We start from the raw sequence: 26,360 nt of genomic DNA on the forward strand, positions 1-26,360 counted from the left end.
CCATCATATTTATTGACTATTGATCTACTTAATTTTGTATGATCTGCAAACAACAATATTGCCCTTCAGATCATTTCCTATATTATTAATAAACAAATTAAATAGTATTGGTCCAAGTACAGAACCCTGTGGCATGCTATCACGGGCCTTCTACAGGACTGTGCACTGTATAGACTACTGTCTGGTATCTCCCCATCAACCAATTTCTTATCCACATTACCAGCTTCATGTTCATATCCATTTGGTGTAATTTATGTATCAGGATTCCATGTGGTATTCTATCAAACTCATTTGCGAAGTCCAACAGTATAACATTACATTTATCCAACTCGACTGCCACGCTATTATATAAGGTAAGTTACTGAAGTATGACCTACTTTTCACAAAGCCATGCTGCTTCCCATTCCTATCCACCTTGACCACCTATCTACTTTGACCACCACTCCTAAAATGCTGTTTAGTCTATAATTAGCTATTATAATAAAATAATTAGTTGTTATAATAAAATAAATGAATAAAAATATAAAATAAAAATGTATAAATAAGAACATATATAGTCAGATCGGAAATTTTTGCACAGTATATTATTATTATTGGTTGCTGCTGTCATTATTGTACTTTTTAAATGAAACGAAGTTAAATCAATTATTGTATAGTTTGTTAGTTGATGAGTGCTATTTACCATCACTATGCTTTACTTGTACACCAACAGCAGTAATATCAGGCACGTATTTCGCAAACTCCTCACAATGCTGACTCGCATAAGCTTCTGGGCTCTTTCTGGAAGAACACATCTGAAATCGAAGCATATTTTCATGCATGAATAGACTGAGACTTTAATTCACGTCTCTGTGTATATTGCTATTGTAAACAGAGCGATGAGTAGTTTGAAGGAAAAAAGTTAATTGCAAGGATACATGAAAAATAATATGAATGTTGGCTTATTCAATGTGATTACTCTGGGCAGCAGCTGAACTAAAGTCTCGCTAGGTGTTATCATTTAGTTATTTATTTATTAGGTTGGTTATCAGATGCATTTATAAAATGCTTTTCACCTATTAGAATTGTTTACTCCGTCCGTCCGTCATGTGCTTCTTAAAATATGCTATTTTTTTATTTTTGTTCTTGTTATCTGAATGGTATTTGGGATCATCATTAAAATTTGTCCATTTCATTTCATTTATAGTTTAATTCAATTAATTTTAGCACCAATATTTCTTTAAAAATATCTTGAAATGATAGCATGTAATAACTTTGCTTTGGAAGGATGAAAGAATGAAATCTGATATTTAAGATATCTAATAAAAAAAGCTAAAAAGTGTCTCAAATTTGGTGTTAGTCGAAATACTGCAGTGGTAAAACGGCCACACACACACACACACACACACACGAAGAATGTTTTTTATTGGTTTTATTAAATTCGAACTTTTCTGGACTTGGGTATTCCTGATATACAATTTTGTTTTGCTTATTTTTGCTTATTATTCCTGAATGAAACGACTGAACAGATTTGGACAGGGATCGTAGATATCAAATTGTAATAAATTCCATTCAACTGGGATTGTCAGTGTCATTTCGAGTCATCTCATCAAATTTAAACAATAAAAAGATGCCGATCGAAACCCAAAAAACATATTATATATTTTAACCGAGAAAAAATACAAGAGATTTAATAAGGTTTCACTACTAGTTTCATCGGAAATGCCGACTTCATCAGATGAATACGGTACCATGGAGAAAACATCTTAAAAATATATTGTACTTTAAACAAAACAGAGTTTAGAACAAGTCGTAGTTGTTGGAAGTTTTTTTTTTTTTTTTTTTACTTGGTTAGACTATAATAAATTTAGTTTAATCCTTTATCCAAGTGTAGGCAAACAAAGTTTGCCATCTTCAAGACTGAGGCAACTCGTGGTAAAGATGGACCAAGCTCTCATCACTTCTTGTCTTAGTATCTCCCATAATGCAAAGCACTTCTCCTTGCGGACATGTATAATGCTATGCATTAAGGAAAGGGCCACTACCCAGACCAGTTTCGATCTTTATTGAGGTCTCGTCAGTTGGAGCCAGACCCAGAGTAGGTGATACTAAGGCATATATCCAAGGTGATACTAAGAAGTCATAAAAAAAAAAGAAAAAAAAAAGTCATTAAAAAACTTCCAACCTCTTTCTCTAAATCCAGAGTAATTTAATAATAAGGTGATACACCTTTTGGCAACTCGTATAGGTAAATATGATTTCTCCATTGCTTCTGCCTTAGTATCACCTCCTCTGGGTCTGGCTCCCACTGACGAGACCTCAATAAAGGTCGAAACTGGTCTGGGTAGTGGCCCTTCCCTTAATGCATAGCATTATACATGTCCGCAAGGAGATGTGTTTTGCATTATGGGAGATACTAAGACAAGGAGTGATGAGATCTTGGTCCACCTTTATCACGAGTTGCCTCAGTTCTGAAGATACTTCAGGCGCAAACTTTGTTTGCTTACACTTGGATAAAGGATTGAACTAAATTTATTATAAGTAATAGTTGTGTTTGAGTCCGAACGTTAGTTCTGGCGTGAAGCACTGTGCGTGTGAATGATATCAAGAGTGCGCCATAACTGAATTACAGCGCTATGTAAATCGTGCAGGCTGAAACTGAGATTGCTGTTTAGATGGGCAGGGTCGAGAGCTATTTCTTTGGATTCCAAGATACATCTTTCCAATTCATCGGAGCATTTATGGATGTTTGAAGTTGAGTTCCAGTCTATTTGATGTTGTCCTTCAATATTGGTATTGGCCGAGAATAAAACGTGGCTGGATAGGGTGCTAGCACGGACTAAAGTAAAACACATATTATGACCAGACAGAAAAGTCCATCTCTCTCTCTCTCTCTCTCTCTCTCTCTCTCTCTCTCTCTCTACCTAGAAGAACACCAACGTGACATTTCTTATAACAGAGTCCGTGCTAGTGCCCTATCCAGCCACGTTTTATTCTCGACAAATAGACTGGAACTCAACTTCAAACATTCTATATATATATATATATACAGTATATATATATATATATAAAATTTATAAATTATAAATTATAATAATTATAAATATATTATAATTATTATGTTCGGACTAACCAAGGGGAGGAGTTATTGCAATATATAATTTTAGGATTATTATGAGTAGCTTCAGGGAGTCGGTAGACTCATCGCGGAGCAATAACAATAGATTACGGCAAACCAGTTCGACACGTTTATCCATTTCTGTGCTTTTACTAATGGTCTGATATTAAAAAAAAAAAAAATGGATTAGCTTGATACATATTGATAAGGATTTTATCAAGTACATAAATTTATGTAAAATCCATCGGGACAAAGTCCCGAAATAACAACGTTTTGCTATTAGAAAAACTCACACACACAAAAAAAAAAAATAATAATAATAATAAAAACAAAAAAAAATCAAAGTGATTAAGGACTACAATGACTACATTGCCCTTGTTTTCAAGCAATGTTTCGAATATGTGACAAACCCACCGTTTCAATTGCGATACGAAGAATGACAATGCGAAACACTACTTTTTATTTAGTTCATATTCAGCATGTGCCAGGCCTAGTTTCTTATCATGACAACACGTGCAAGAATTTTTTTTTTTTTTTTTTTGGTTGAAACAGAAATTCACTTGGTGCAAGTGAATAGTAATAATATTTTACTAATATCTTTTTAATTATATCGTGTTAGAACCCATTATGGAATTGCTCAAAATATATTAACACTTACAGCTTTTAAGACTTAAAAAGTTTCATTATGAATGGAAATGCCGGATCACAGGAGCGAGGTTATCGGAATACGTGTCTTTCTACCTGAGGTTGCTGACTGAACTATGAAGTATGAATAATTTATATTAACTAAATCTATGGTTTATTTTTATCCAGTGATCGAGAATAACTTCACAAAACATTAATATATTAGCATTTTAATAACTGCCACTGTGAGTCGCTGTGTTCGAATGACTTCTCAAATGCAGACGAGAAGGATATGGTTAAAACGAATTGCTGTAATTTGTTTCGCTTTTCATTTATTGTCAATTTAGTTTAAAATTATTTATAGTGCAATACATATTTATATTCTCAATGTTTCTAGAAAGAGGAGAAGAGAATGTGAGAATAAAATATCCTTAAAGAAGTTGAAAGCAATAAAATTAGAAAAAAAAGTATAAAATTTTTAGCCTTCAGGAATCCGGAATGAAATTAGAGGTAATGGAATTTTAGTTGTTTATTAAATTAGTGATGTGTTGGGATTTGTGATGCTAAATATGGTGTTTTCGATCCAAAGAGGTGGTGCGGGATCGTTTAGTGCTTATAAAAATAAACTATTTTTCAGTCCCGTTTAACATGGCAAACAGTATATCTATATAATGATATTCATATAATCATATACTTCAACCTGTTTATAATTCAGAATATGAGTATCTCTTTAAAGGGAAAAGTATATAATCATAATCGTCTACTTACGTCATCACAGAAATGAACGCGTATAGCATCTCCTTCACATCTTTTCATTGTATTCTTCGGCCTTAAGGGGAAAAGAAATGTGTTGTTAATGTTTCTGCTAGGAATACTACACACGAATAATACACAGTAACTAAATAATTATTTTGTCACGCCTCTAACAAGATTTCGTTGGAGTAACAACTTATTTGTAAGTAATAATAAAGCTGATATTGTTGAATCACACCATTCCACACTTCTTCCGGTTTTTATGGAAACATACTGTATATCGAAATATATGTTTCCTTTTGACATTTGAAGTGAACCGTTGTTTGATAATCATATTCCCGCCAGTTGCAATGTGCGCTGCAAGGCTTGAAGTTCAGGCGTAGATTGCCCTCCCTCGATGAATTCTTCGACTCCATGGAAATGTCATAATAATAACTACTACTACTTCTACTACTACTACTAATAATAATAGTTACCAGTGTTAAAACGGAGGTATATTAATAAGAACACTGAGGAAAAAGCGAATATGGTGAAAAAAAATTCTGGCTTCTTTACTATTGAGATAGATAGCTTTTCTAGTACCCTTCATAGTATTTAGTGTATATTTTAATGTACTTACTTAGGATTATCACAACTTCTCTTATCAATTTGCACGCCTCTGGAATTTTTAATACAACCAGACTGACAGGTACCCTTATGCCACTTGCTCCATCCGCCTATGACAACTTCTGGTTTCGTTTTTCCCCAAGAGACGCACTCTCCATGTTGGCACCACTATATAAATAGAAGTATAAACCCTCATTCTTTTACATAATTTAATAAAATACATAACTAAAAAGTAGCGAACAGTATTTATAAATATAGCTTATTTATGGTGTACTAGCACTCTTTTTCTCCATATTATAGAAAAAATATAAAAAGTGCTTTTAATAATTTATTATTATATTAATTTTTGTTGTCAGTTTTTTAAGTATTATGAAGAATTTACAGTTAAAACTTTGTGTATCGTCATTTATCTGCGCACATAAAAAATCACCGATAAAATATTACCCGATTTTGTATCCGCTTTAGAGCAGGGTTTTGACAGAATAAAACTTGAGTTATCTTTGAGAAATAAAGCGCTTTTATTTAAGCAAGATATAGCATATTAAAAACTTTTATATCACATTTGGTAGATTGAAACATAGGGTGCAATTAAAATCTACCACCCAGAAATGGCAGCTCTTCGTTATATATCAGTTTCTATTATTCATCGCTGTAAATATGGCTGCTAGTATTTATAGTATGAGTAGAATTTTTTGAACATTTTCTTGAAAATTATTATTTCTAAAGTTATCATGAGGTTTACTTTATTTAATTATGACATCGTTCAATAATTATAATAGGACATATCAGTTAATTCCAGTTAATGATTATGAGGATATTGACATCTTATTTTCCGATAGTGATGCACTGATCTTGAAAGCAGTACTTCTGATCCTGAATGTGGCGATGCATCTGGTGAAAGTAAATCTATGAACCATTCAGAGGATAATGAACAATCAGTGGATAATGAAACTCATGCCTCATTAGTGTCAGATGATGACAAGTGGGAAGATTGTGATCCACACTGTTTCATAATATGCAGTTTTCAGTTCAGAATGGAGCTCTAATAAAACATAAATGCGTCACAGTTTCCTGTTGACGCATTTATGTTTTATCGATGACAAAATAGTGACTGAAATTGTTATAGGAATTAACGGATATGATCAATAATTATTACAAAATAAGCGGGTCGGGATTAACATTCTCTCAAAACCCATCAACAGCGAAGAAATCGCCTTTTTTTTGTTTTGCTTTTGTGAATAAGTTTAGTGCAATGTCCATCTATTTCATAGAGAACGATGGATTTCCTTACAATGGGCAGGCTGGTTTCCAGGGGATCGCTTGCACAAAATAAGGAATTTTGTGAAATATGCAGGTACGTAAATATGAAGAGTTTAATGTTTCAGGTGAACTGTTGATCGTGGTTGAGGTGAAGTGTGAAGCTTTGCACATTATGGAGTGACATAGAGTACATATACAAAACTGTAGTGTATGCTTAAATAATAAAATAACTTAACAATACCTATAATGAAGGACGAAAAGAAGGTAATATTAAGATGGTTGATACAATATTGGTACCAAAGGAAGAACAATGCAGAAAAAAGTTATAAAAACAAGCTGAAAAAAAAAAAGAAGGAAAATTTTTTCAAAGCAAAATCAAGATGGAATCAAATTGAAAAATAAGATAGAATTTCTTTTGTTTTCAACAAAACACAAATCTGAAAGAAATCATAGGGGTGACCAAGTAAAAAAAGTATTCTACATCAAGAGGAAAAAAGTGAAGATTTCTTTCTGACCAACTTTTTTCTTATTCATTTTTGAAAGACAGCATTCTGTTGTTTTACAAAATGAATTTCATTTTATGTGTAGTGTGTCTATTGTAAATGCTTGGATCTTAAAATCTTTTTTGATTTTAGGAAGATTTTCTTTTGCATTGAAATCTTACCCTTTCGTTTCCACAATAACTTCCATCTAGTCCTGGACCAGCAGCGTAATAGCCAATTCTGTTTGGAGTCTTGCAAAGAATTTGATCACAGATCAGCTGAAACCAACACATAAAAGTGCATGTGAATAAACAACTATTCGACTTTTAAATGTTCATTATAATAATAATTATAAATTATATACTTATATATAGATTATCACCATATTTTGACAAACCCAAAAAGTAATACGCGATTTCCCCTCCCTCCATTATATTTATCCACTCATACTCTTTTTACACTCTTTCACTTTTATTTCATATATATAAATATCTTTTTTCAATTTTCTTTATTTATGCAAAACCACCAATACCTCCAAATAATTATTATCTATCAAATTAACTAATTTAATGAAAAGATTGTTAATCTTTTAACAATCTTGATATCAAATGTAAATACTCCTCCTCCTCTTACTACTAATGCTAATAATAACAAACCAACATGCAGAATAGGAGTAAATAACAGTCATCAAACTGAACAAATATTAATTGCTTAACTAATATGATTTCTAAACTTAAATTCATTATCTACCAAATACCCAAATTATTATATTCACTAACTCTTACCAAAGCCTTTGTAATCCATTTTTATCCATTTAAGTCTACCAAATCGCATATAGTTGAATTTTCCGTATTACATTTTAATACTCCCCACTTTTCTATCCCTTTTCCAAATCCATGAGATCATCCTGAAACGATGTTACCAGGATTATTTAATATTCTATTCAGTACATCTTTCCTGCTCTTGGAAATTAGCCCATATTCAACCCCTTCCTAAGAAGGATGAATATTTACGAATTACCGTCCATACTTCATCATGCTTTTCAAGGATTTAGACCTAAATTGGTCTGTTCCAGCCTTAGAAGTCATTGTTGAATCTCTTCAGAAGACGTCCTGGTTCCATACTTACTCACTTAGTTTCTTTCTAAAATAATGGAGAAATCAAGTAACACTAAACTTTGACGCTACCTTGAATCATCTCAACTAATAAACGATCTTCAGTATGGATTCCACCAGTTAATCAACAGAGGACTTTGCTTATGTTAATCACCTTTGGATAAATGCCATGGCAAAATTGAAAGAACCTCAAGTCATTTTCCTTGATATGTCTATAGTACTTGATTGGGTTTGGCATAAAAAACTATTAAGTAAACTCCCTCTTATGGTCTGTGTTCTGACTTCTACAACTGAGTTACAGCTTTCTGTCTGGACGTACATCAAGTGTGATGGTGGATGGATTTTTATTTTCAAATTACGCAACTAATAATGGCATTACACTCTGTTCGTTCTATTTATCGACAACCTTCTTCATTTGGCTGCCCATCCCATACACAGTTTGTGATGACAGTAGATTTGACGAGAATTGTGCTACAATAATCACCAAAGTTTCCAGAATATTAACTTCTACAATTTAAATTCTACAATCTAGATTCTAAATTCCGATCTCTAAACTATTCAACAATTGGGTTCTGATAACCTTGTTAATTCAATCCTAGTGAAACTCAATCAATTTTTTTCTGTCTTCCAAAAATAACCTTTTTTTTCCATTCTTAGTTTCCACAACATTGAAATCATTAGATAAAATTAGATTTCTTTTCACGGGATTATTTTAACGTAAGTCTCTCCCTCTCTCTCTCTCTCTCTCTCTCTCTCTCTCTCTCTGCATAAACATATTATAAATATTGCTTCCTCAGCATCCAAAAAATTAGATTTTCTCTCTGAAGGCAATTATTTTAATTCGAAATAACTCCTAATTCAATACAAATCACAGTCCATTCAACCGTTGAATATTTTTCTCACATTTGGGAGGTGCCTCTAAGGGCTTCAATGAACATACTTGACTCAGTACTCAAGAGAGTAATTAGGCTGAACAATGACCTATCTCTTACAAATTCACACTACCCTCTTTCGCACAAACTTTTTTTTCTGCTGTTTGCATTTTCTGCAAATATTTCCATGGACACTGTTCATCAGAATGGCATTGTTAATTTTTCCTCCTCCTCCTCTCTCTCTCTTTTCTAAATATCTGCTATTTTTACAGTTCAACACAATAATCACAGAAAATTTTTATTCATCTTCATTCATCTTCACTTTCTACTCCTTTGTTGTGAAACAAAATTCTCTTTTATGTATATTTCAGAATGAATATAATTCACAGGCATTCAGACAAAATTAAAAAGTTTCTCCTGTCTCTCTCTCTCATTTTTCTGTACATCCATAATGCTGCTATACATTGAACTCTTGTGGATGATATTACAATAAAAACTCTACCACCACTAATATAGGTACATTTCGCGAAATATACAAAAGTCAAAAATAAGTTTACATATTTTTGACTTTTGTATGTTTTGCGAAAGGTACCAATGAAGTGTAACAGTAGAAGCGAGAGAAAAGTTAGGTGTAATTCATAAGGAACCATATGAGGCGCCCTTTTTTTTTATTAGCAAAAAACCTCCATAGAAGACCAGCTAATTCACCTTCAGTTGAATAGCCCTTATAAAGGTTGCTCACATCTTAGACGAGGTTCGAATTCAGGCTTTTCCATCCAAAAGGCATGGTCGATATCGACTGAGCTACGAAGGTTCGAGGACTGAAGAGAATATCGTCTTACATGTATCTTGGGTTCACTGGGGTGATGGTCAGTGAATGGCTCATTAGTTAGTGATTGATATTTTTTCAATCATGAGCACTAAATTAATTTGGTATTTGACTGGATTTGAGGATAGTTCCCGACTGAGTGCTCTGGTTTTAGCCTCAAAAGCATACATCCAACATGGCACTTTCTTCTTTCTTTTTTTTGCAGAGGCATTGATTTTACTATTACCCGATGAATACATATTTATATGGTGTAGCTGTTGTTATTTCGACCTTCTTGGTGAAAGGTCGAAATAATACTAAACTATTTCTAAATTAGCTAAGAAGTTTCCTTCCGGTCACAGTGAAATAATTGAAGTATGCATTTATTTCTCACAGTTATAGAACGAAATAACGAATGTCTTTAGCAACATACTAAAAACTTCCTTAATGCAATGAAGGAATCTTAAGGATAATTTTTGAGTGTATGGCATTTAACTCTTGTGTTTACTTGCTGGTTGTGTTATCCATCACACAGAGTCTTATTAGCATTCTTGAAACATCCGGCTGTGCTATTTTACGATAAAATCTTTGTTTCATTATTGCGAAGGGGAAATCCAGCATCGTAACCTCACTATTTTTAACTCAGCTACGACTTCCACTACTACGGACGTTAATATGAAGTAGGTCACGCAAGTCAAAGCTTGCTTTGAGAACATGAAATTCCTGAAAATATGAAGTACGCAAATATTACAGGATTTGTGTTTATTATAGTAGTGGTAAGAGTAACATAATCTTATTTTTTGCTGTTAATCTATGTTTCATTGTGCAATAAAGCTATACATAAAATTTCATTTAGTTTTCTCTGAACATATTTTGACAAGAGAAAGAGAGAGAGAGAGAGAGAGAGAGAGAGAGATTACATCATAACTTCGTACCTCTTAGATACATTATCTCGAATATTAAATTGTAAGATAGTAGGGGAAAGCAGCTTGAAGACACATTGAAATAACAACAGTTACATATTAGATATCGAATCCTAAGTAAATAAATTATTAAAAGAGAGAGAGGGGGGGGGTCTGCTCTGTGACTTGGTGGTGTAATAAGATCCACTAAATTGGTTTTTATTTTTGGGCACTATAAAAATTTTCAAGTCACGATATTTTGGGATAAATATATAAATCTCATCATGTATTCATCTGGCACATTTTGTTTAAGTTTTCGTATCACTCAATAGTCGTTGATTAATATGTACATAACTTAGTAAGTGCACACCAATGCACGATCACCAAATGATCGCGCATTCAAGGAGGGTACAAGACCCAGGAGAAGACCAAGATTAACATGGCATAAAGCCCTTAGAACAGCATTGGACTTTCACAGCTGTTGCCATATGAAAAGGGCAGAGAATGGTGGAAGGCTCTTATGTATGTGGGATTCAATCCGTCTTGAGAAAGGAAGAGAAGAAGAACTTAAATAATTCATACTTCATCTAACAATCGACTTCGTCACACAAATAACACTGGCAGATTACTGAAATGTTGCTTACTCTAAAAATTCAGTATAGTAAGAACGACTTCCTCAAACCGCGTTTTATGTGCCGCAGTTACCTTTAAACATTTTTTTTTTTTAAATTCGTGTAAGGTTTGTTTACTTCACTGAAAAACAACTTGCCCGAGCTCTGTGTGCATTTTAATAATAATCCCTCACTCTTAATTCTCACATGTAATACGATTCCAAATTTAGTATAAATGTTTATAAAATTTTTTGCGAGAAAATATAAATCTCTCCTGATTTCAATACAACATCACTCGATTATGAAGCGAAATTTTTGTTCCTAAGCCCAAACTATATATGTAATTCTTGTTTCTTTGATGTTCAGAGCACTATAAATAAATAAATAAAAAACAGTGGATGATAGGAGTAGAATTTATTTCTATTTGATAATTAAAAGAAGCTATACACGCAAATATATTGATTCATCTACATGCGATAATAGCACCAAATGTGACTACTCCATGATAACACGTTTATGCAACCCTCATCTTATGGCAGTCACATTCAGCAGTGAAATAAGTTCAGGGTTCTATTTTTATTTTTGAAAAAATAAAAAAAAAACCGGAAGATATTCATATTTCATGCGATCACTTGTTAATGTATTAACCAAGTAGCACTTACCTCAACGACAGTGTCATTGTATACGGAAGCTTCGGCATCACGAAGAAATATTTTGCATTGATCATTTGCATCCCACACCTGTCCAGGTAACATTTTAAACTTGGAATGATCACGATCTTTAGGTGAGGAATCGGGTTTATCAGAAAGGCATGATTTTCTGAATGAAAAAAAAAAAAAAAAAAATATATATATATATATATATATATTAGGATAACCAAGTAATTTTATATATATATATATATATATATATATATATATATATATATATATATATATATATATATATATATATATATATTAGGATAACCAAGTAATTTTAAGCTTGGTTATTTTTACTCCTAATCCCAAGTATGCAAACAATTAAGTTTGCGCCTGAAACAAAGTTCAAGTCTAAAGATGGTACAACACCAGGGCAACTCATTGTAAAGGTGGGTAAAGTTCTGATCACTATTCTTAGTATTTTATTCTTATTGAAAATAAAAACACCTTATTGCAACTTCTATAGGTAAAGTCGATAAGGCTCTGTATTACTAAAACCTTGGTATTTAGGGTCTAGCTACTCACTGAGGAGACTTCAAAAACGGTTGAAACCGGTCTGGGTAGTGACCCCACCCATAATGTATTGCAGTATATATCTTTTAGTGAGATGTGCTTTACATTATGAGAAAATACTAAGAACAGTGATCAGAGCTTTACCCACCTTTACAATGAGTTGAAACATAGAAAGCAAGTAAACACTATAAGAAACATCGTATCACTATAAACGACTATTATAAAATCAGTTAGCTTTGAACTGTAGCTACAGTCCGTGTTGAAGTTCTATTGTTAAGTATCTGCGTGCGTCTGATTTCACGCGTGTGCCAATATCGGATAGCAGAGTATATTATAGTGTTTACTTGCTTTCTATGTTCCCACGCCTGAAGAAGTCGGACAATCCGATGAAACATGTTGCGTTTTGAATAAATTTAATTGTTATTCTAGTCTCGTTTATAGTCAGTATATATAAATATGAACATATCCCAGTACCGAGTTAATACTACAAATTGCTATATATATATATATATATATATATATATATATATATATAAGCCGAAATTTGAAACGTTTTTATGTCAGGTTTTTTTGTCTTACCGGCTTACCAGCCCGGAACTCGGGGGGGGGGGGGGGCGCCTCAGGCGCCAGGAAGGAGGAGGAGGAACCTCCAATATATATATATATATATATATGTGTGTGTGTGTGTGTGTGTGTGTAAAGCATTTTGAAAATAATTATGAAAATTGGTATGATATTTTCTCAACATTTGATTCGCATTCGACTCCTTGTGTATGTGTATGGGCATATATTAGCAACTTTAAAATGCAGCAAGATTATGATATTAAATGGATTTTCATACACGTGTAAGTCATACCCTATGCCTGCTCTTTGACTGTGAACTCAGTTAATTGAATATACTACTACTACTAATAATAATAATATAACGATGCAATTACAGTGGTTTCACAGTGAAGTATGTTTTTTTCCTTTCTTAGATAACCTAGAAATGATTTCGTTTTTCGAAGCTGACAATGAAGTCTCTGTATACACATACATTCTCACAAACTCATGCGTTACTTTGGCAGTAACGTTTAGTAAACAATTTAACATAACGCGGTTTAGGTTTTTTTTTTTTTTTCGTGAAAAAACATTCGCGGTTCATTTAATACACGATGATAGGAAAATGTCATAATTTAGACTAAATAGTTTCCGTTAGCAAAAGTGTAACGAAAAAGAAGACATCCACTAGTTCTATTAAATTTAATTTAATTCTGCATAATAATATTATCATTGGATGCTTTACTGCTATGCGGTAATCTGAATCGTCTTCGTTCAGAGTGCATAGAAGCAGAGAATAATAAACTGTCCTTAATTTCTTACGGATTCAAATGAAGTATTAAATTTCGACTTGTAACTTTTTTCGATGATCAGTAAAGGACTTTACTAAAGAAAGGTGTGTGTGTGTGTGTTTCTAGCACACTCGTTTACACAATGCACACGTAAGCCAGCAACCATTTTCGTTACTGTGTTAAATCAATAAACAAAAGTGTTCTCAATTTACTCCAGGTAGCCTATAGAGAAAGTAAATGCATTGCCTGATTTTGAAAGTACCGTAATAGGCGTTGTACTGAATATATGTCCTAGAGTGAATTTGAGGTCTAGTTCTGATGCTGACCTCTCTTTTCAAGTAGAATAGAGATGATGGTATACTGTCCTAGATATACTCAGATAACGACCAGTTTTCTGAAGATGATTTGAGTAGGTTACCTAATCCATTCAAAACTAGGATTGCCACCCATTAAACTGTCATATATTATTCTAAAATAATATGTCCCCAACACGAACACAGAATAAATGAATGAGTGAATATGTAACTGATATCACTTATAGTCTATAAAATACGGACTCCTTGCCATTTATATTACTAGACTATTGGATCCGTATCGCTGAAGTGGCAAACATAATTATAAGAAAATCCTCGTATAATTAACAAACCAAGACTGTAATTTTTGAATAGAATATAATCAATGACCAAAGTCCATTGAATGTGTCATGAAAGAATATGAAGTAGTTCTGGGAGGATAACCCCATATAGCTATAAATCTAAATCTAAATTGTTTCTCAGTTTACACTGTTTTTAAATATCATTTGATGATTCTTCATGTGATTTGATGATTTTCTTCTTTAAACTCATTCGGTCGTGAGTATTTTAAAAAAACTGCACTTTTAGAGGGAACGGAAACATTTTGTTATGATTCAGATGGATGATGCCATTAAAATGTAAGGAGGACATTCTTATGAATTTAAAGAGCATATTTAGAAGTAATTCATATGCAAAGACATATGACCTTGTGTTGCAATTTTATTAAATCTGTTCCTTTACTTTTCTCACAATCAGTTAGCATATAGACTCCATCAAAACGCGATGGATCTTTAATATTAACTTTTGCAAAGCTCAGCGAATGGTTCCTGTCAGCAACTAGGCCTCCAGTACCCTAGATAATGTTCTGATGTTCTGTAAATATTAAATATTTACTTTCTGAAAGTGTTGTTAATTATTTAAATCATCTGTAAATATATATAACGTGTAGATATCTATCTACAAATTTATAGCTTATAGTTTATATCATGACGTCATGAGTGAATACGCGAATCTTAAAGCAAACGTCTGATGGTGCATATAAATACCATTACTAACCCTTTATTATGATCAATCTTTCGAACAACCCCAGTCCATTTGTCACTCTTGTTTCCTACACTAATTAAAGATGTGTGTGCGTTCCTCTGTTATATAATATAACATTACATAGCAATTGAGATATAGTGCTCCCTCTGTGTTAGTTTTCCTCAGTTCTATTAAACACAGTATGATTTCAGAATTAAATTCGTTTTGCAAGTTATTAAGATTTGTTAAGTGGTTCCTTACAGACTACTTAATACTGTTTGATAAAAAAAAGTGTAATTTTAATTCTTGGGTAGATTGAGAATAACATTATCTGTGAAGGTTGCACTACTTGTTAAGTAACAAGACTGGTAACAAGAGATAGATAGAAGATAGATTTTTTTTTGTACTGAAGAGAGAGAGAGAGAGAGAGAGAGAGAGAGAGAGATAATGCAGGGGAGATTGACTAAAATGATTTCAGGACTGTGGTTGTTGACTATGAGGAGGATAGATTGAAGTATATTGCACAGGAGAGATTTTCCATGATAAATCTGTGGCCTTTTGTAATATATGTATACTTCTTAATATAATATAATATAATATACTTGTAAATGATCTAAACTCCTCTCTCCCTCCCTCGACGAGTGACTCTGACTCCAAGAGAGTTAATGTAATAATAATAATAATAATAATAATAATAATAATAATAATAATAATAATAATAATAATAATACATTCTGTGATAATCTATCTTACTTTAAATTTATTACTAATTCAGCACTGCAAGTCGACCACGTAGTTTCACTTTTTGTTCCACGACTAGGAGACATGACGTAACCATTAGAAGGACATTTGTTGCTTGGAGGTCCATCATGGAGCATGCCCAAACTATAAAACAAATACATAGCATACTTAATTAATTAGATTTCAGATCATATAACATTTTAAAAGTTTATAAGGAAACAAATTACTAGCAAATAACTACAGTTTGAAAGATAATAAATTAAAATAAAATTTAATTAAACTATGCTCCACTTATTATTAATACTTAATTAATACATTCATCATATCATCACGAACCATGGGCTCACTGCCCGTGGTGTCCGATGCCTCCTTCACTATCTTCTTCCATCTTTCTTTGTCCATTTCCCCAGTGCACAGTATCGCAGTTTCTGCACACCCATTCCACACTAGTCCTTTTGTCGTCTATCCATTCTCTGTATGGTTCACTCATTCTGCAGATGTGTCCAAATAATTGCAGCTTCCGTTTTATAATCTTCTGCATTAGATTCTTCTTTGGTTGTATCTTCCGATAGAACTATTCATTTGTAATTTTCTATACCCATCCTATTCTTAGAATCTTCGTGTGACAAGTTCTTTCAACTGCCAAAATTCTTTTTTCTTGATTCCTTATTTATCAGATTTCAGATCCATACAGTACACCGCTAAAGATGCATGTTTCCAGCACTCTTAGTTTTGTTTGCAGGCTGATCATCACTTTACTTTCCAGATGTTATCCATGGCCTTCAGATTTGTTCTTCCCTTTGCAATCCTGATCTTTATTTCTTTTTTATAGTCCAAATCATATGTCATTTTACTTCCCAAATATGTGAATTGTTCTTTGTAGTTCTCTACAAAGAACAATTGTTTTTTTCTTTTTCGTCTTCTTCAATAACAACAATGTCATCTAAATCTCAGATTGTTAATTATCATCCCATGTAATGTCCACATTTTGTCCATTGCTCTTTCTAAATGTGCGATGAAAATGTTTGGTGATATTGGGTCCCCCTGTCTAGTACCTCTGCTTGTTCTAAACCATTTCCCCAAATCATCACCTATTCTAACTGCTGCCATTGCATTCTTATACACATCTTTTAATATAGCTATTAGTTTTCTATCAATTCCATAGGATTCTAGCACTACTAATGTCACTTTCTGGTCGATACTGTCATATGCCTTCAGAAAATCAACAAAGCAAGTATATATGTTTTTGTTTTTTCTCCTAGCTTTCTCTGCTATTAACTGCATTGTCAAAATCTGTTGAATTGTACTTCTAGCATATTAACATATTAAGGCTAACATATTAAGCAAAAATAATAGTAAAGAAATATCACATGTTAAGTGCGATGATTCCTATCAATGAATAACCATTAGATTAGTTTCACGAGGCCTCGTTGTAATATTTTTGATATTGCGATTTAATTTTTGTGTATTTCTTTTCTGCTTTTTGAGTTGATTACTTGGCGAATTGGCATTAAATAATATAATATAATAATAATAATAATATTTGTTATTCTTATATTACTTAATTGGCAACCATAATTTAAATCGCTTCGATATATTATCAAGCTTATCAAAATTTCGTATTTCGGGTTTACTTGATGCAGATAATAGCGATTACTATTTGGTGGTGCTGGGGGGGGGGGGATATCTTAAACGTAAAACTTCGGATATTTCCTAACATATACCGCGTGTATTTGTAAATAAAGTACAGTATAGTATACACAAAATTAGTCTCTTTTCTATTTTTAGGGAAAAGAGAGAAATAGGGAAGGCAAGGACTATTTTCCTATGAAATATGACTATTTTCCTATTTTCCTTATGAAATATTCATTACATATTCATTATAATTCATGGTTTTAAACACAGCATAATAATCAGTACGAAACTAATAAGTACCTTGTAATTTGTTTGTATTACAGATCGGATGTGGCAAGCCCCTTCCTCTACAAAATGACAAAAACATGTCATTATATTTAAAAAAATAAAAACACATCCTATATTTCATCTTTATGGATTTAAGAATTCTGTCACGTGCAGTCGGCAGTAACTTTCGCTTGTGAGTGAAAATAAATTATTAATATAGCGCTTCTATATTTTAAAATGGAAGCACGAGAAAACATATATTATTAATTTTTATAATTATGAAATGGTATTTATGTAGTGTTAATATATTCCGGAAAAATAAGCCAGTTAAAAATAGCTGCGATAATCTCCGAGTATTTGAACTTAATTAAGACGATAAATATATGTATTTATTACCGAATTAATGGTAAATAATTAAGGAGACAAATATCTTTCTTCTCGATTATCTACAGTTAATTGAAGATAAAATAATAAAAAAGTACAAATATGAATTCTTAAAAAATATCAGGTTAGGCATAAAGTTCCTTTGTGTGGAAACATGTTCTATAATATATTTTTGATTGCATTTTGCAGAAGGGACAATTGAGCATCAACGATCTCACATGATAATATGGAGACTACAATTTCAACACATCACGTTTTTTTTATTTTTTTATTTATGATAATCCTATCCACGAAAGGTTATAAAGCTGTAACATATTTTAGCACCGCGAATGACCCAAGGATTAGATTGGATAATCGGGGACTCAACCGTGTGGTGCCTTTTCAAACCACTTCAGACCTCCAGTAAACAGGATGATAGTGGTGTCACACCAGGCGATTAAAATCATTTACAGTCATCCTATAGCAAGATAGAACCTTAACATGTTTACAGTTCACGAACGAATATCTTACCGATAAGATATCCGTTCACGAATATCTTATCAGTAAGAATGTTCGTCTCGAAACTCAGACTAAACAACATGCCAGAGTCCACTTGGAAGGACCGTGCAAATGAAGGTTTTCTTCATACTTCTACAAACATAAACAATGTTTGTAATGGAAAGAAGAAAAAAAGATTTTAGTGCAACTGAAGTCCTATTTTTTTAATGTGACTTCCATTCATGAAAGTTTGTAAACTTATAGTACATTAGGACTCTGGATGAGCTACGGGTTTTTATTTCATTTTATTTATTTCATTTTTTTATATTTTTGTCTGTTTTGTAGATAATATGGAAATCCTGACCAAATGTGAAACTTTTTCAGAACACCTCAGACTTCCACAAATAAAACTTATAAACAAGAGATAAATTCTACTAAATACTTCGTTCACAAAAATGATTAAAATATAACTAAAAAGTGGAAATAGGATGTAGAACTTACTATTTCTTCAATAAAATTCTATGAAAATTCTCTCTCTCTCTCTCTCTCTCTCTCTATATATATATATATATATATATATATATACAGAGAGAGAAAGAGAGAGAGATTGACGAAGATTTAGGTTAAGTTAGGTTAGATTCTCCTCCAAAAATAGAAGAGAAACCAAAACCGTCTCCATTGTTCCACTAGGAAAGCACTCTTCGAACATGTCACTCTGCACACCCTGAATGTGATGTGAACACCCTATCATGCTTCATTACTACTCGCACTAGCGTTCTTTACTCTATCTTTTCCCATACTCTCTCTCTCTCTCTCTCTCTCGCACTTTCATTCCTGCTCCTTATCACGCTTTCTCTTTCTTCCGAACTTTCACGGCATCCTCTCATTACCTCTCTTTCTAATGTCTCGATTGTCACTTCCACTCTCTTCCTTGCTCTCATATTCATCTGACTCTCTCCCTCTCTCTCCGACACATACTTGTTCTTGTCGCATCAACTAAAATATTCTCAAGAGTCTAAATGTTTCTATTCTCAGTTCAACTCTCATACATTATATCAATTACTGTATCGTCCCCAGATTGCGATTCTTACACCATTACAGAACACTGAACATTGGAAAAGGATATCTGAACCACACCACTGTTTACATATGAATAAAGAAGGGAAACTTGGATGACCAGCAACATTGAAAATAAAGGAAATGAATTAGCAGCACTGATTGATTCAATCTCTCCTAAAATTATTGGTACTAATGAAACACAGAGGATGAAGTCTTGACAGGAATAGAGGTAGAAAGATATACTATTTTCCTGCAGGATAGGGAGTGAAACGGATTGGAGGAGTATTGCTTATGATAACTGATGAGATGCACCCTCTAAGGATGGAGAGCCAGGAAGGATATAATGCCCACGGCTTTGAAGGTGTATTGTGTGAATTAGAGGTTGACTATAGACCAGGGAATGTAAAGGAGAATGAATAGGATATGTTCAGAAAAATTGGCTTGGTGAATGGAAAGCGGGTGATCATTTTGGGTGATTTCAATTATGAATATATAGATTGGACAGAGGAAGAAGCCTGTGGTATTAAGAAACTTCAATTTTTAATTCTTGAGGGACAAATGTCTTAAATAGGATGTGATGGAGGGAATGCGAGGATCAAGAGTTTTGGATTTGATTGTAGCGTCAGAGGATTTGATGGCAACTGAAATGTAATATTTGCTTCTGCTTGGTGAAAGTGACTATGTAGTATTGATCTGGGGTAGGTAGGGATACCCAGGCATGCGAAAGTCTTAAAGAGAAAGGAAATTATGTGAATTAAAAAACAGGCGATTTTAATAGTCTTATAAATCAACTTGGAATAGTGCCATGGATGAAGGAATTAGAGGGTAAAGAAGTTAGTGGTGACGGAAGCTAGTTAAGGACGATTTGTCAACAGCAGCAGCAAATTGTATATCAGGCGTGAAAAATATTTCAAAATTTGGTGTAAAATGGATGGCCATTGAGATTAAGAAAGAATTGCAGATAAAAAAGTGGTTATGGAAAAATTAGAATGAGAGGTATCGAACAGTTGCATGAGGAATCCAGAGTTCAAACAGGAAAGATGATCAGTTATTCAGGAAGGGAAAATTATAATATGAGTGAAGGCTAGCATTAAATTCAAGGTACAACGAAAAATGATTTTTATCATTATGAGGCTAGCAAAAGAAGGAATGGTTGTGGACGAATGATCTTGCTAGATGCAAAAGGTGGTCTAATGACCAAGGCGAATGATATTGTAAAGCTGTTTAATGATTACTTTATCAGAGTGTTTCATTCTAGGAGGTGTGAGTGTTATGCTAAAGAGGATGGAGAGAGTTGACGGATTAAAAGTATGTGAGATGGATCTGTTTTTAATAATAAGCACTCTGGATGTCAACAAGACTGTGGGAATGGATGAAATTTCGCCATGAGTCATAACAGTTCTCTTGACTTAGCTGTTCAATGAAAGTCTTGCTAATAGAAAATTCCCTGGGAAGTGGAAAGTGAGATTGTGCCACTGCATAAGGGTGGTGGGAGAATGGAGGCATCAAATTATAGACCAGTTTTTGTTACTTCTGTGGTTGTTAAGTTTAAAAAAAAATTGGTAAGAGCTCGTAATATAAGACTGGGCAGATGAAAATAATATTATCGCTGAAGGTCAGCGGATTTGTTAAGGGGCGTTCTTGTTTCAGTCATCTCTTTAACTTTTATGTTAAAGTAACAAGAGCGGCTGATGAGGGAAATGCATATACTGTATTTTTTTTTTAGATTTTACAAAGGCACTTGATAGGATACCATATGATAAACTGATATTTAAGCCGCAACGTATGGGTTTGAATATTAAATTGGTGGAGTGGATTGGCAATTGGTTCTCTGATAAGTATCAAGGGGTTGTGTGCGGCGGGATAATATCGGGGGAAAGGAAAGTTAGTAGTGAGGTTCCACGAGGTTCTGTGCTGGGATCACTACTTTTGAACCTTTATATCAATGATAATGTCACTGAAATTCAGTAGGTATTCAGTGGTTTGCGGATGACGCGAAGCTGGAGAAGGTTATTGAGAGTAATACTGATGTAGTGGCTCTTCAGGAGGATCTGAATAAGCTAGAAACTTGGGCAGATGAATAGAGATTACCGTTTAATGCTACTAAATGTAAAGTTTTAAATTTTGGAAACTACAGATGGGATACTGCGTATCCAATATGCACACTCCGTATGAGGAAGAAAGTTGAGGAATCACAGGATCTTGGGATTATGGTGGATCGAAATTTGAAATTTAAGGGGCATGTTGCAAAGGTGATTAAGACAAGTCTGAGGATTGCTGCAATATTAAGACAAACATTGATCAGCAGAGATCAAATGGTAGTGATTCCATTGTATAAGGCCTTGATTAGGCTACATCTGGACTACCGTGCTCAAATCTAGTCATTGTGGTTTAGAGGGGATGAAAATACTTTGGAGAGGGTCAGAGGCGGTTGACAAAAATTATTAGCTATAAGGACAGATTGAAGCCATGTGATCTGCAGAGCTTGGCTGATAGAAGACGAAGGGGTAATATGATCGAGACGTTTAAGCTCTTGAGAGGTATTTAGCGGATGGACACGAAAGAGATTTATCAGATGGTGAAAAATAAGGAAGGAGCAAGAACTGGAGGCCATCCCTGGAAATTGAGCAAGGAAGTGGTGAATAAGAGGATGAGAAGTTTTTTATTTTAAGTGGTGGAATGCATTGCCTGAGTATGTTGTGAATGCCAAGAGTACGAATGAGTTTAAGCTATAATGATAGATATGAGTATGACAGGCAGGAGAGATTTTCCGTAACTCTGTGGACTTTTGTAATATATGTATACTTATTTCACATTGTAATTAATATAATACATGTTTCTTATACAAAAAAAAACTTTATGTAATTGTTAATGGTATAAATCTCTCTCTCTCTCTCTCTCTCTCTCTCGATGAGTCAGGAGAGTTGATGTAATAATAATAATCTTTCCAAGCTCGAATAAGCTCGCCCATAGCTAGTAGATTTTGCTAGCCGGCGAGTAGCTAGTAACTGTAGACAGGACAATATATATATTTTTTTAATATTTAAAAAAAAAAAAAACTAACCTCTCCAACTACGGTACAGGACTATTAATAATTTTGTAGATCGCCTATTGACTTATTCAAACTCATTAAAGAATGGGAGAGGGTTCTTTGACGAGTAACTTTTTTGAGTGGCGAGTATGGTTCTGCATAATTGGTCGAGCCCTGTTAATGAGACTAATCATTTTATCCTATTAAAAATTATTATTATTATTATTATTATTATTATTATTATTATTATTATTAGTCACCTCCAGGTAGTCCAAAGACTCATCGATTATGATTTATGATTATGATGAATTATGATTTCAGAAACAGTGATGGTGGGTTAGGTTAAGGCAATGAGAGATATTAGATAATCATAAGTGCCGAAGAAATCAAAAGAAGAAACCTTATTGAAGTTGGAACAAATGAGAAATGAATATTTTTATGCAGCATTCAGAAACTAGCTATCATTTCTTTCTTTCTATATTTGTATCATTTCTATATCTGTATTTGTTGAAAGGTACTACAGACAGGAAAATAATATCATTGATATCAGTAAGGCGAATGTGTGAAAAAAAAAACAGTTTTGATTATGCACTATTAAGGGAGAAATTTCTCTCTTATAATGCGTGACAAAGCAGAAATTTCCACATTCAGTTGCAGAGCATAGGAGAAGGACAATAGGATTGGTAGTTTTCTGGAAGAATTTGTGCCAAAAAAGATGAATTTTCATGGAGATGGCTAGAATAGTTACTCCAAAAGAGAAAACGGTTGAGGGGGGGGGGGGGAGGGACTACAGTACTTTTTCTAGTTGGTGACTAGAATCATCTATGAAATGTTTCTTCTGCTCTTTTGGAGTGCATTCATTTATTTATTTTTAAATAAATAAATGTTTTTTTTTTTTTTTTTTTTCAAAAAGTGCGAATCTGCGAAAAAAAACTCTGGAACAAATGGACCAAAGCGGAGATGAAGTTCCCACTTGGAAGGCATTCGGAAATACTATGGTTATTCGTGCAATAGTGATAATAGTATTTAAAATTCAACTTACTTGTGTCCTATCTCGTGAGCTGCAATGTATGTAGAAAGCAACCCAGCAGAAGGATATGGTTTTCCATCTTCGCTAACTGTTCCAAACTCCACAATAACACACGCGTGTTTCTTTATGCATACGCCACCCACTGGAGCAAGTCCTGAAAATAGAAAATAACTTTTAAAATATTTTTAAAATACATACCTACTTAAATTACTTAATTACCTACTTAATTAAAATACGTACTTTTAAAATAACTTTTGGTACATTTCATCGAAAACATGTTTGAACTTTCGCAGTTCATTTAACTACTATCTAATTAATGTGTGGAAAAAATCGGAGAGAGAGAGAGTGGGAGAGATTTTATTATACATAGCAATTCATGTGTGCAATGCAATTTTAAAATAATTTTTTGCAATTAACTTCTGTTAATTTAATGCATTTGCCGAAATTCAAATTTCGGCAAATGTATTAAATTGAAATATTAAGTAAAACCAGTGTAATATTTCAATGTTTCTGTACAACTATTTTATCTAATTACATTACAACAAAGTAATACGCCTAATCCACAAACACCGAGATTACTTCTTTGGATAAAAAAACTGGGTTCAGAATTCATTTGAGGACCAAATCACTTTTCCAACCTTTTCGACACAAGTTGAGTTAGATGATCTCGGATGAAAATCAAAAGATTTATTTTCTGTAATAAATTCGAGAGTTTTCGTTGGGAAAATGAGATATATCGATTTTAGGGCACATCCAATTTATAGTCTTAATCCTATGCTCCAGTTTGAAATATCTTAACATACTAGTTACAGTTACTAGTTACAACATTATGTGCTAAAATAAAGGACTACAAATTTATTTGCTCTCTTATAACTTGGCATGATTGAAAAATGGAACATCCCCATTGATGTAAAATAAACACAAGTAAAATGCTTCAAGACAAAAATATTTTTTTTATATGAACATTACACTTGCTTTACAATCTATCGAAAACTTAAAATTATTCTTACAAGAGTATCGATCAAATAGAAATTTTAAAGAAGTTCTAAAAACGGCAAAAGAACTGAGTGAAGAGGTGAATGGAGAACAAGAATTTAAAACTGGTACTGAAGTTTTAACGTATTTGACGACGAAAGAAGATACGACAATTTGACTACGAGCTTCATGACGAAACGCCGCAATCGCCAGAAGATAAATTTAAAGTGAATGTGTTTTATACACTTCAAGACGTTGCAATGTGGTCGTTAATAGAACGTTTTGAACAACTAAAAACATATTATGATAATTTCAATTTCTTGTATAGATTACTACAAATTAATAACGAAGATTTACGAAAAAAATTGTGACGATTTAGAGATTCTCTTGAAGACGGCAACAAGAAAGATGTAAATGCAATAGAACTATATGACGAGTTATATGCTTTCCGGGATATTTTTCGGAAAGTTAATTTAAATATTCAAAACCCTTTCGATATTCTTAATTTTATTGTCCCAAAAATATTTTGGGAAAATTTGGAGAAAAGAGTAAAGCTAATAATAATGGCAAATATCTGTTGGATTTCTGCTCAGGACATGGACTGGTTATTACTAACACCATGTTCCAACATAAAAATGTGCACAAATTCACATGGAGAGAAGAGGCTAGGAATAAGAAAAGTCTCATTGACTATGTTATTGTTGATAGTGATGTTTTCTCCCTGGTGCAGGACACCAGAGTGTACAGAGGATTTGAAATTGGAAGTGATCACTATTTAGTCTTGAGCAGGATAAAATTGAATTTCATATTGAAAAGAATAACATGTAAGAAAGTTTTAAAGCGAATAAAAGTTGAGCAGCTCTCAGATGTAAACTGTAGACTAAAATACAGAAATATTATTGAAAAGAAAATGAAAGAGTTTGAGAACAGGAATCAAACCTTGGAGATTCAGTGGCAAACTCTGAAGGAAACATTGATTGATTCTGCCAGAGAGGCATGTGGTGAGGTTGTGTGCAAAGATAAAAAAATCAGAACTCCCTGGTGGACACAGGAAGTTAAAGAGGCAGTGAAGGAAAAGAAGAAAGCATATCAAAAGTTCCTGGCAAATAAGTCAGCTTTTACTCTTACAGAATACAGAGACAAATGTAAGAAAGCTAAACAGTGTGTAAAACTAGCTAAACAAAAGTCATGGGAGGACTTTGGCAAGAATATAGAAAATAAATATCAAGAAGGTGGCAAAATATTCTGGAGGTTGTTGAAGAAGCTTAGGAATGGAGGAAAGAGTGCTGTAAAAGGAATTAGAGATGATAAAGGTGAAATGAAAACAGGAGAAAAAGATATCCTTGAAGTATGGAGTAATTACTTTGAAAAACTGCTAAATGAAACAAGCAGTGATGACAGCACAGTGATAAAAAACACTGACCAGGCATGCAGTCAGGAATACATATCCATACTTGAAGTAGAAAAAGCCATCAAAGGCTTGAAATGTGGAAAGGCAGCAGGAGTAGATGATATTCGACCAGAAATGCTGAAGTATGGTGGTATAAGAGTCTTACAGTGGCTGCACTGCATAGTTCAGAAAGCCTGGACAGAGGGACGAATTCCCGATGATTGGAGTAGAGCTCTCATAGTACCCATATATAAAAAGGGAAATAAAACTGAATGTGAGAATTACAGAGGTATTTCCCTACTGAGTGTTCCTGGCAAGATCTATGCAAGTATACTTGAGAAACGGTTGAGAAGAATTGTGGAAGAAAAGCTTGGTGAAGA

General features: G+C 33.3%; 1 protein-coding gene across 1 annotated transcript in view; it reads right to left on the reverse strand.

Annotated features, from left to right (window-relative positions):
- The window catches only part of LOC150096660 (A disintegrin and metalloproteinase with thrombospondin motifs adt-1-like), a 42,895-nt gene that overhangs the window by 3,117 nt on the left and 13,418 nt on the right, over positions 1-26,360 (reverse strand). The window contains exons 7-12 of the mRNA XM_090408673.1: positions 23,628-23,769; positions 15,745-15,876; positions 11,793-11,949; positions 7,005-7,100; positions 5,094-5,248; positions 683-780 (exon numbers count right to left, since the gene is read on the reverse strand). Coding sequence (XP_090264799.1) covers positions 683-780; positions 5,094-5,248; positions 7,005-7,100; positions 11,793-11,949; positions 15,745-15,876; positions 23,628-23,769 — 780 coding nt within the window. The remainder of the gene's footprint in view (positions 1-682; positions 781-5,093; positions 5,249-7,004; positions 7,101-11,792; positions 11,950-15,744; positions 15,877-23,627; positions 23,770-26,360) is intronic.

This window comes from Typopeltis vanoorti, chromosome 18 (genome assembly GCF_054136105.1).
Source record: "Typopeltis vanoorti isolate ZY-2024b chromosome 18, IOZ_Tvanoo_1.0, whole genome shotgun sequence".
NCBI lineage: Eukaryota > Metazoa > Arthropoda > Arachnida > Uropygi > Thelyphonidae > Typopeltis > Typopeltis vanoorti.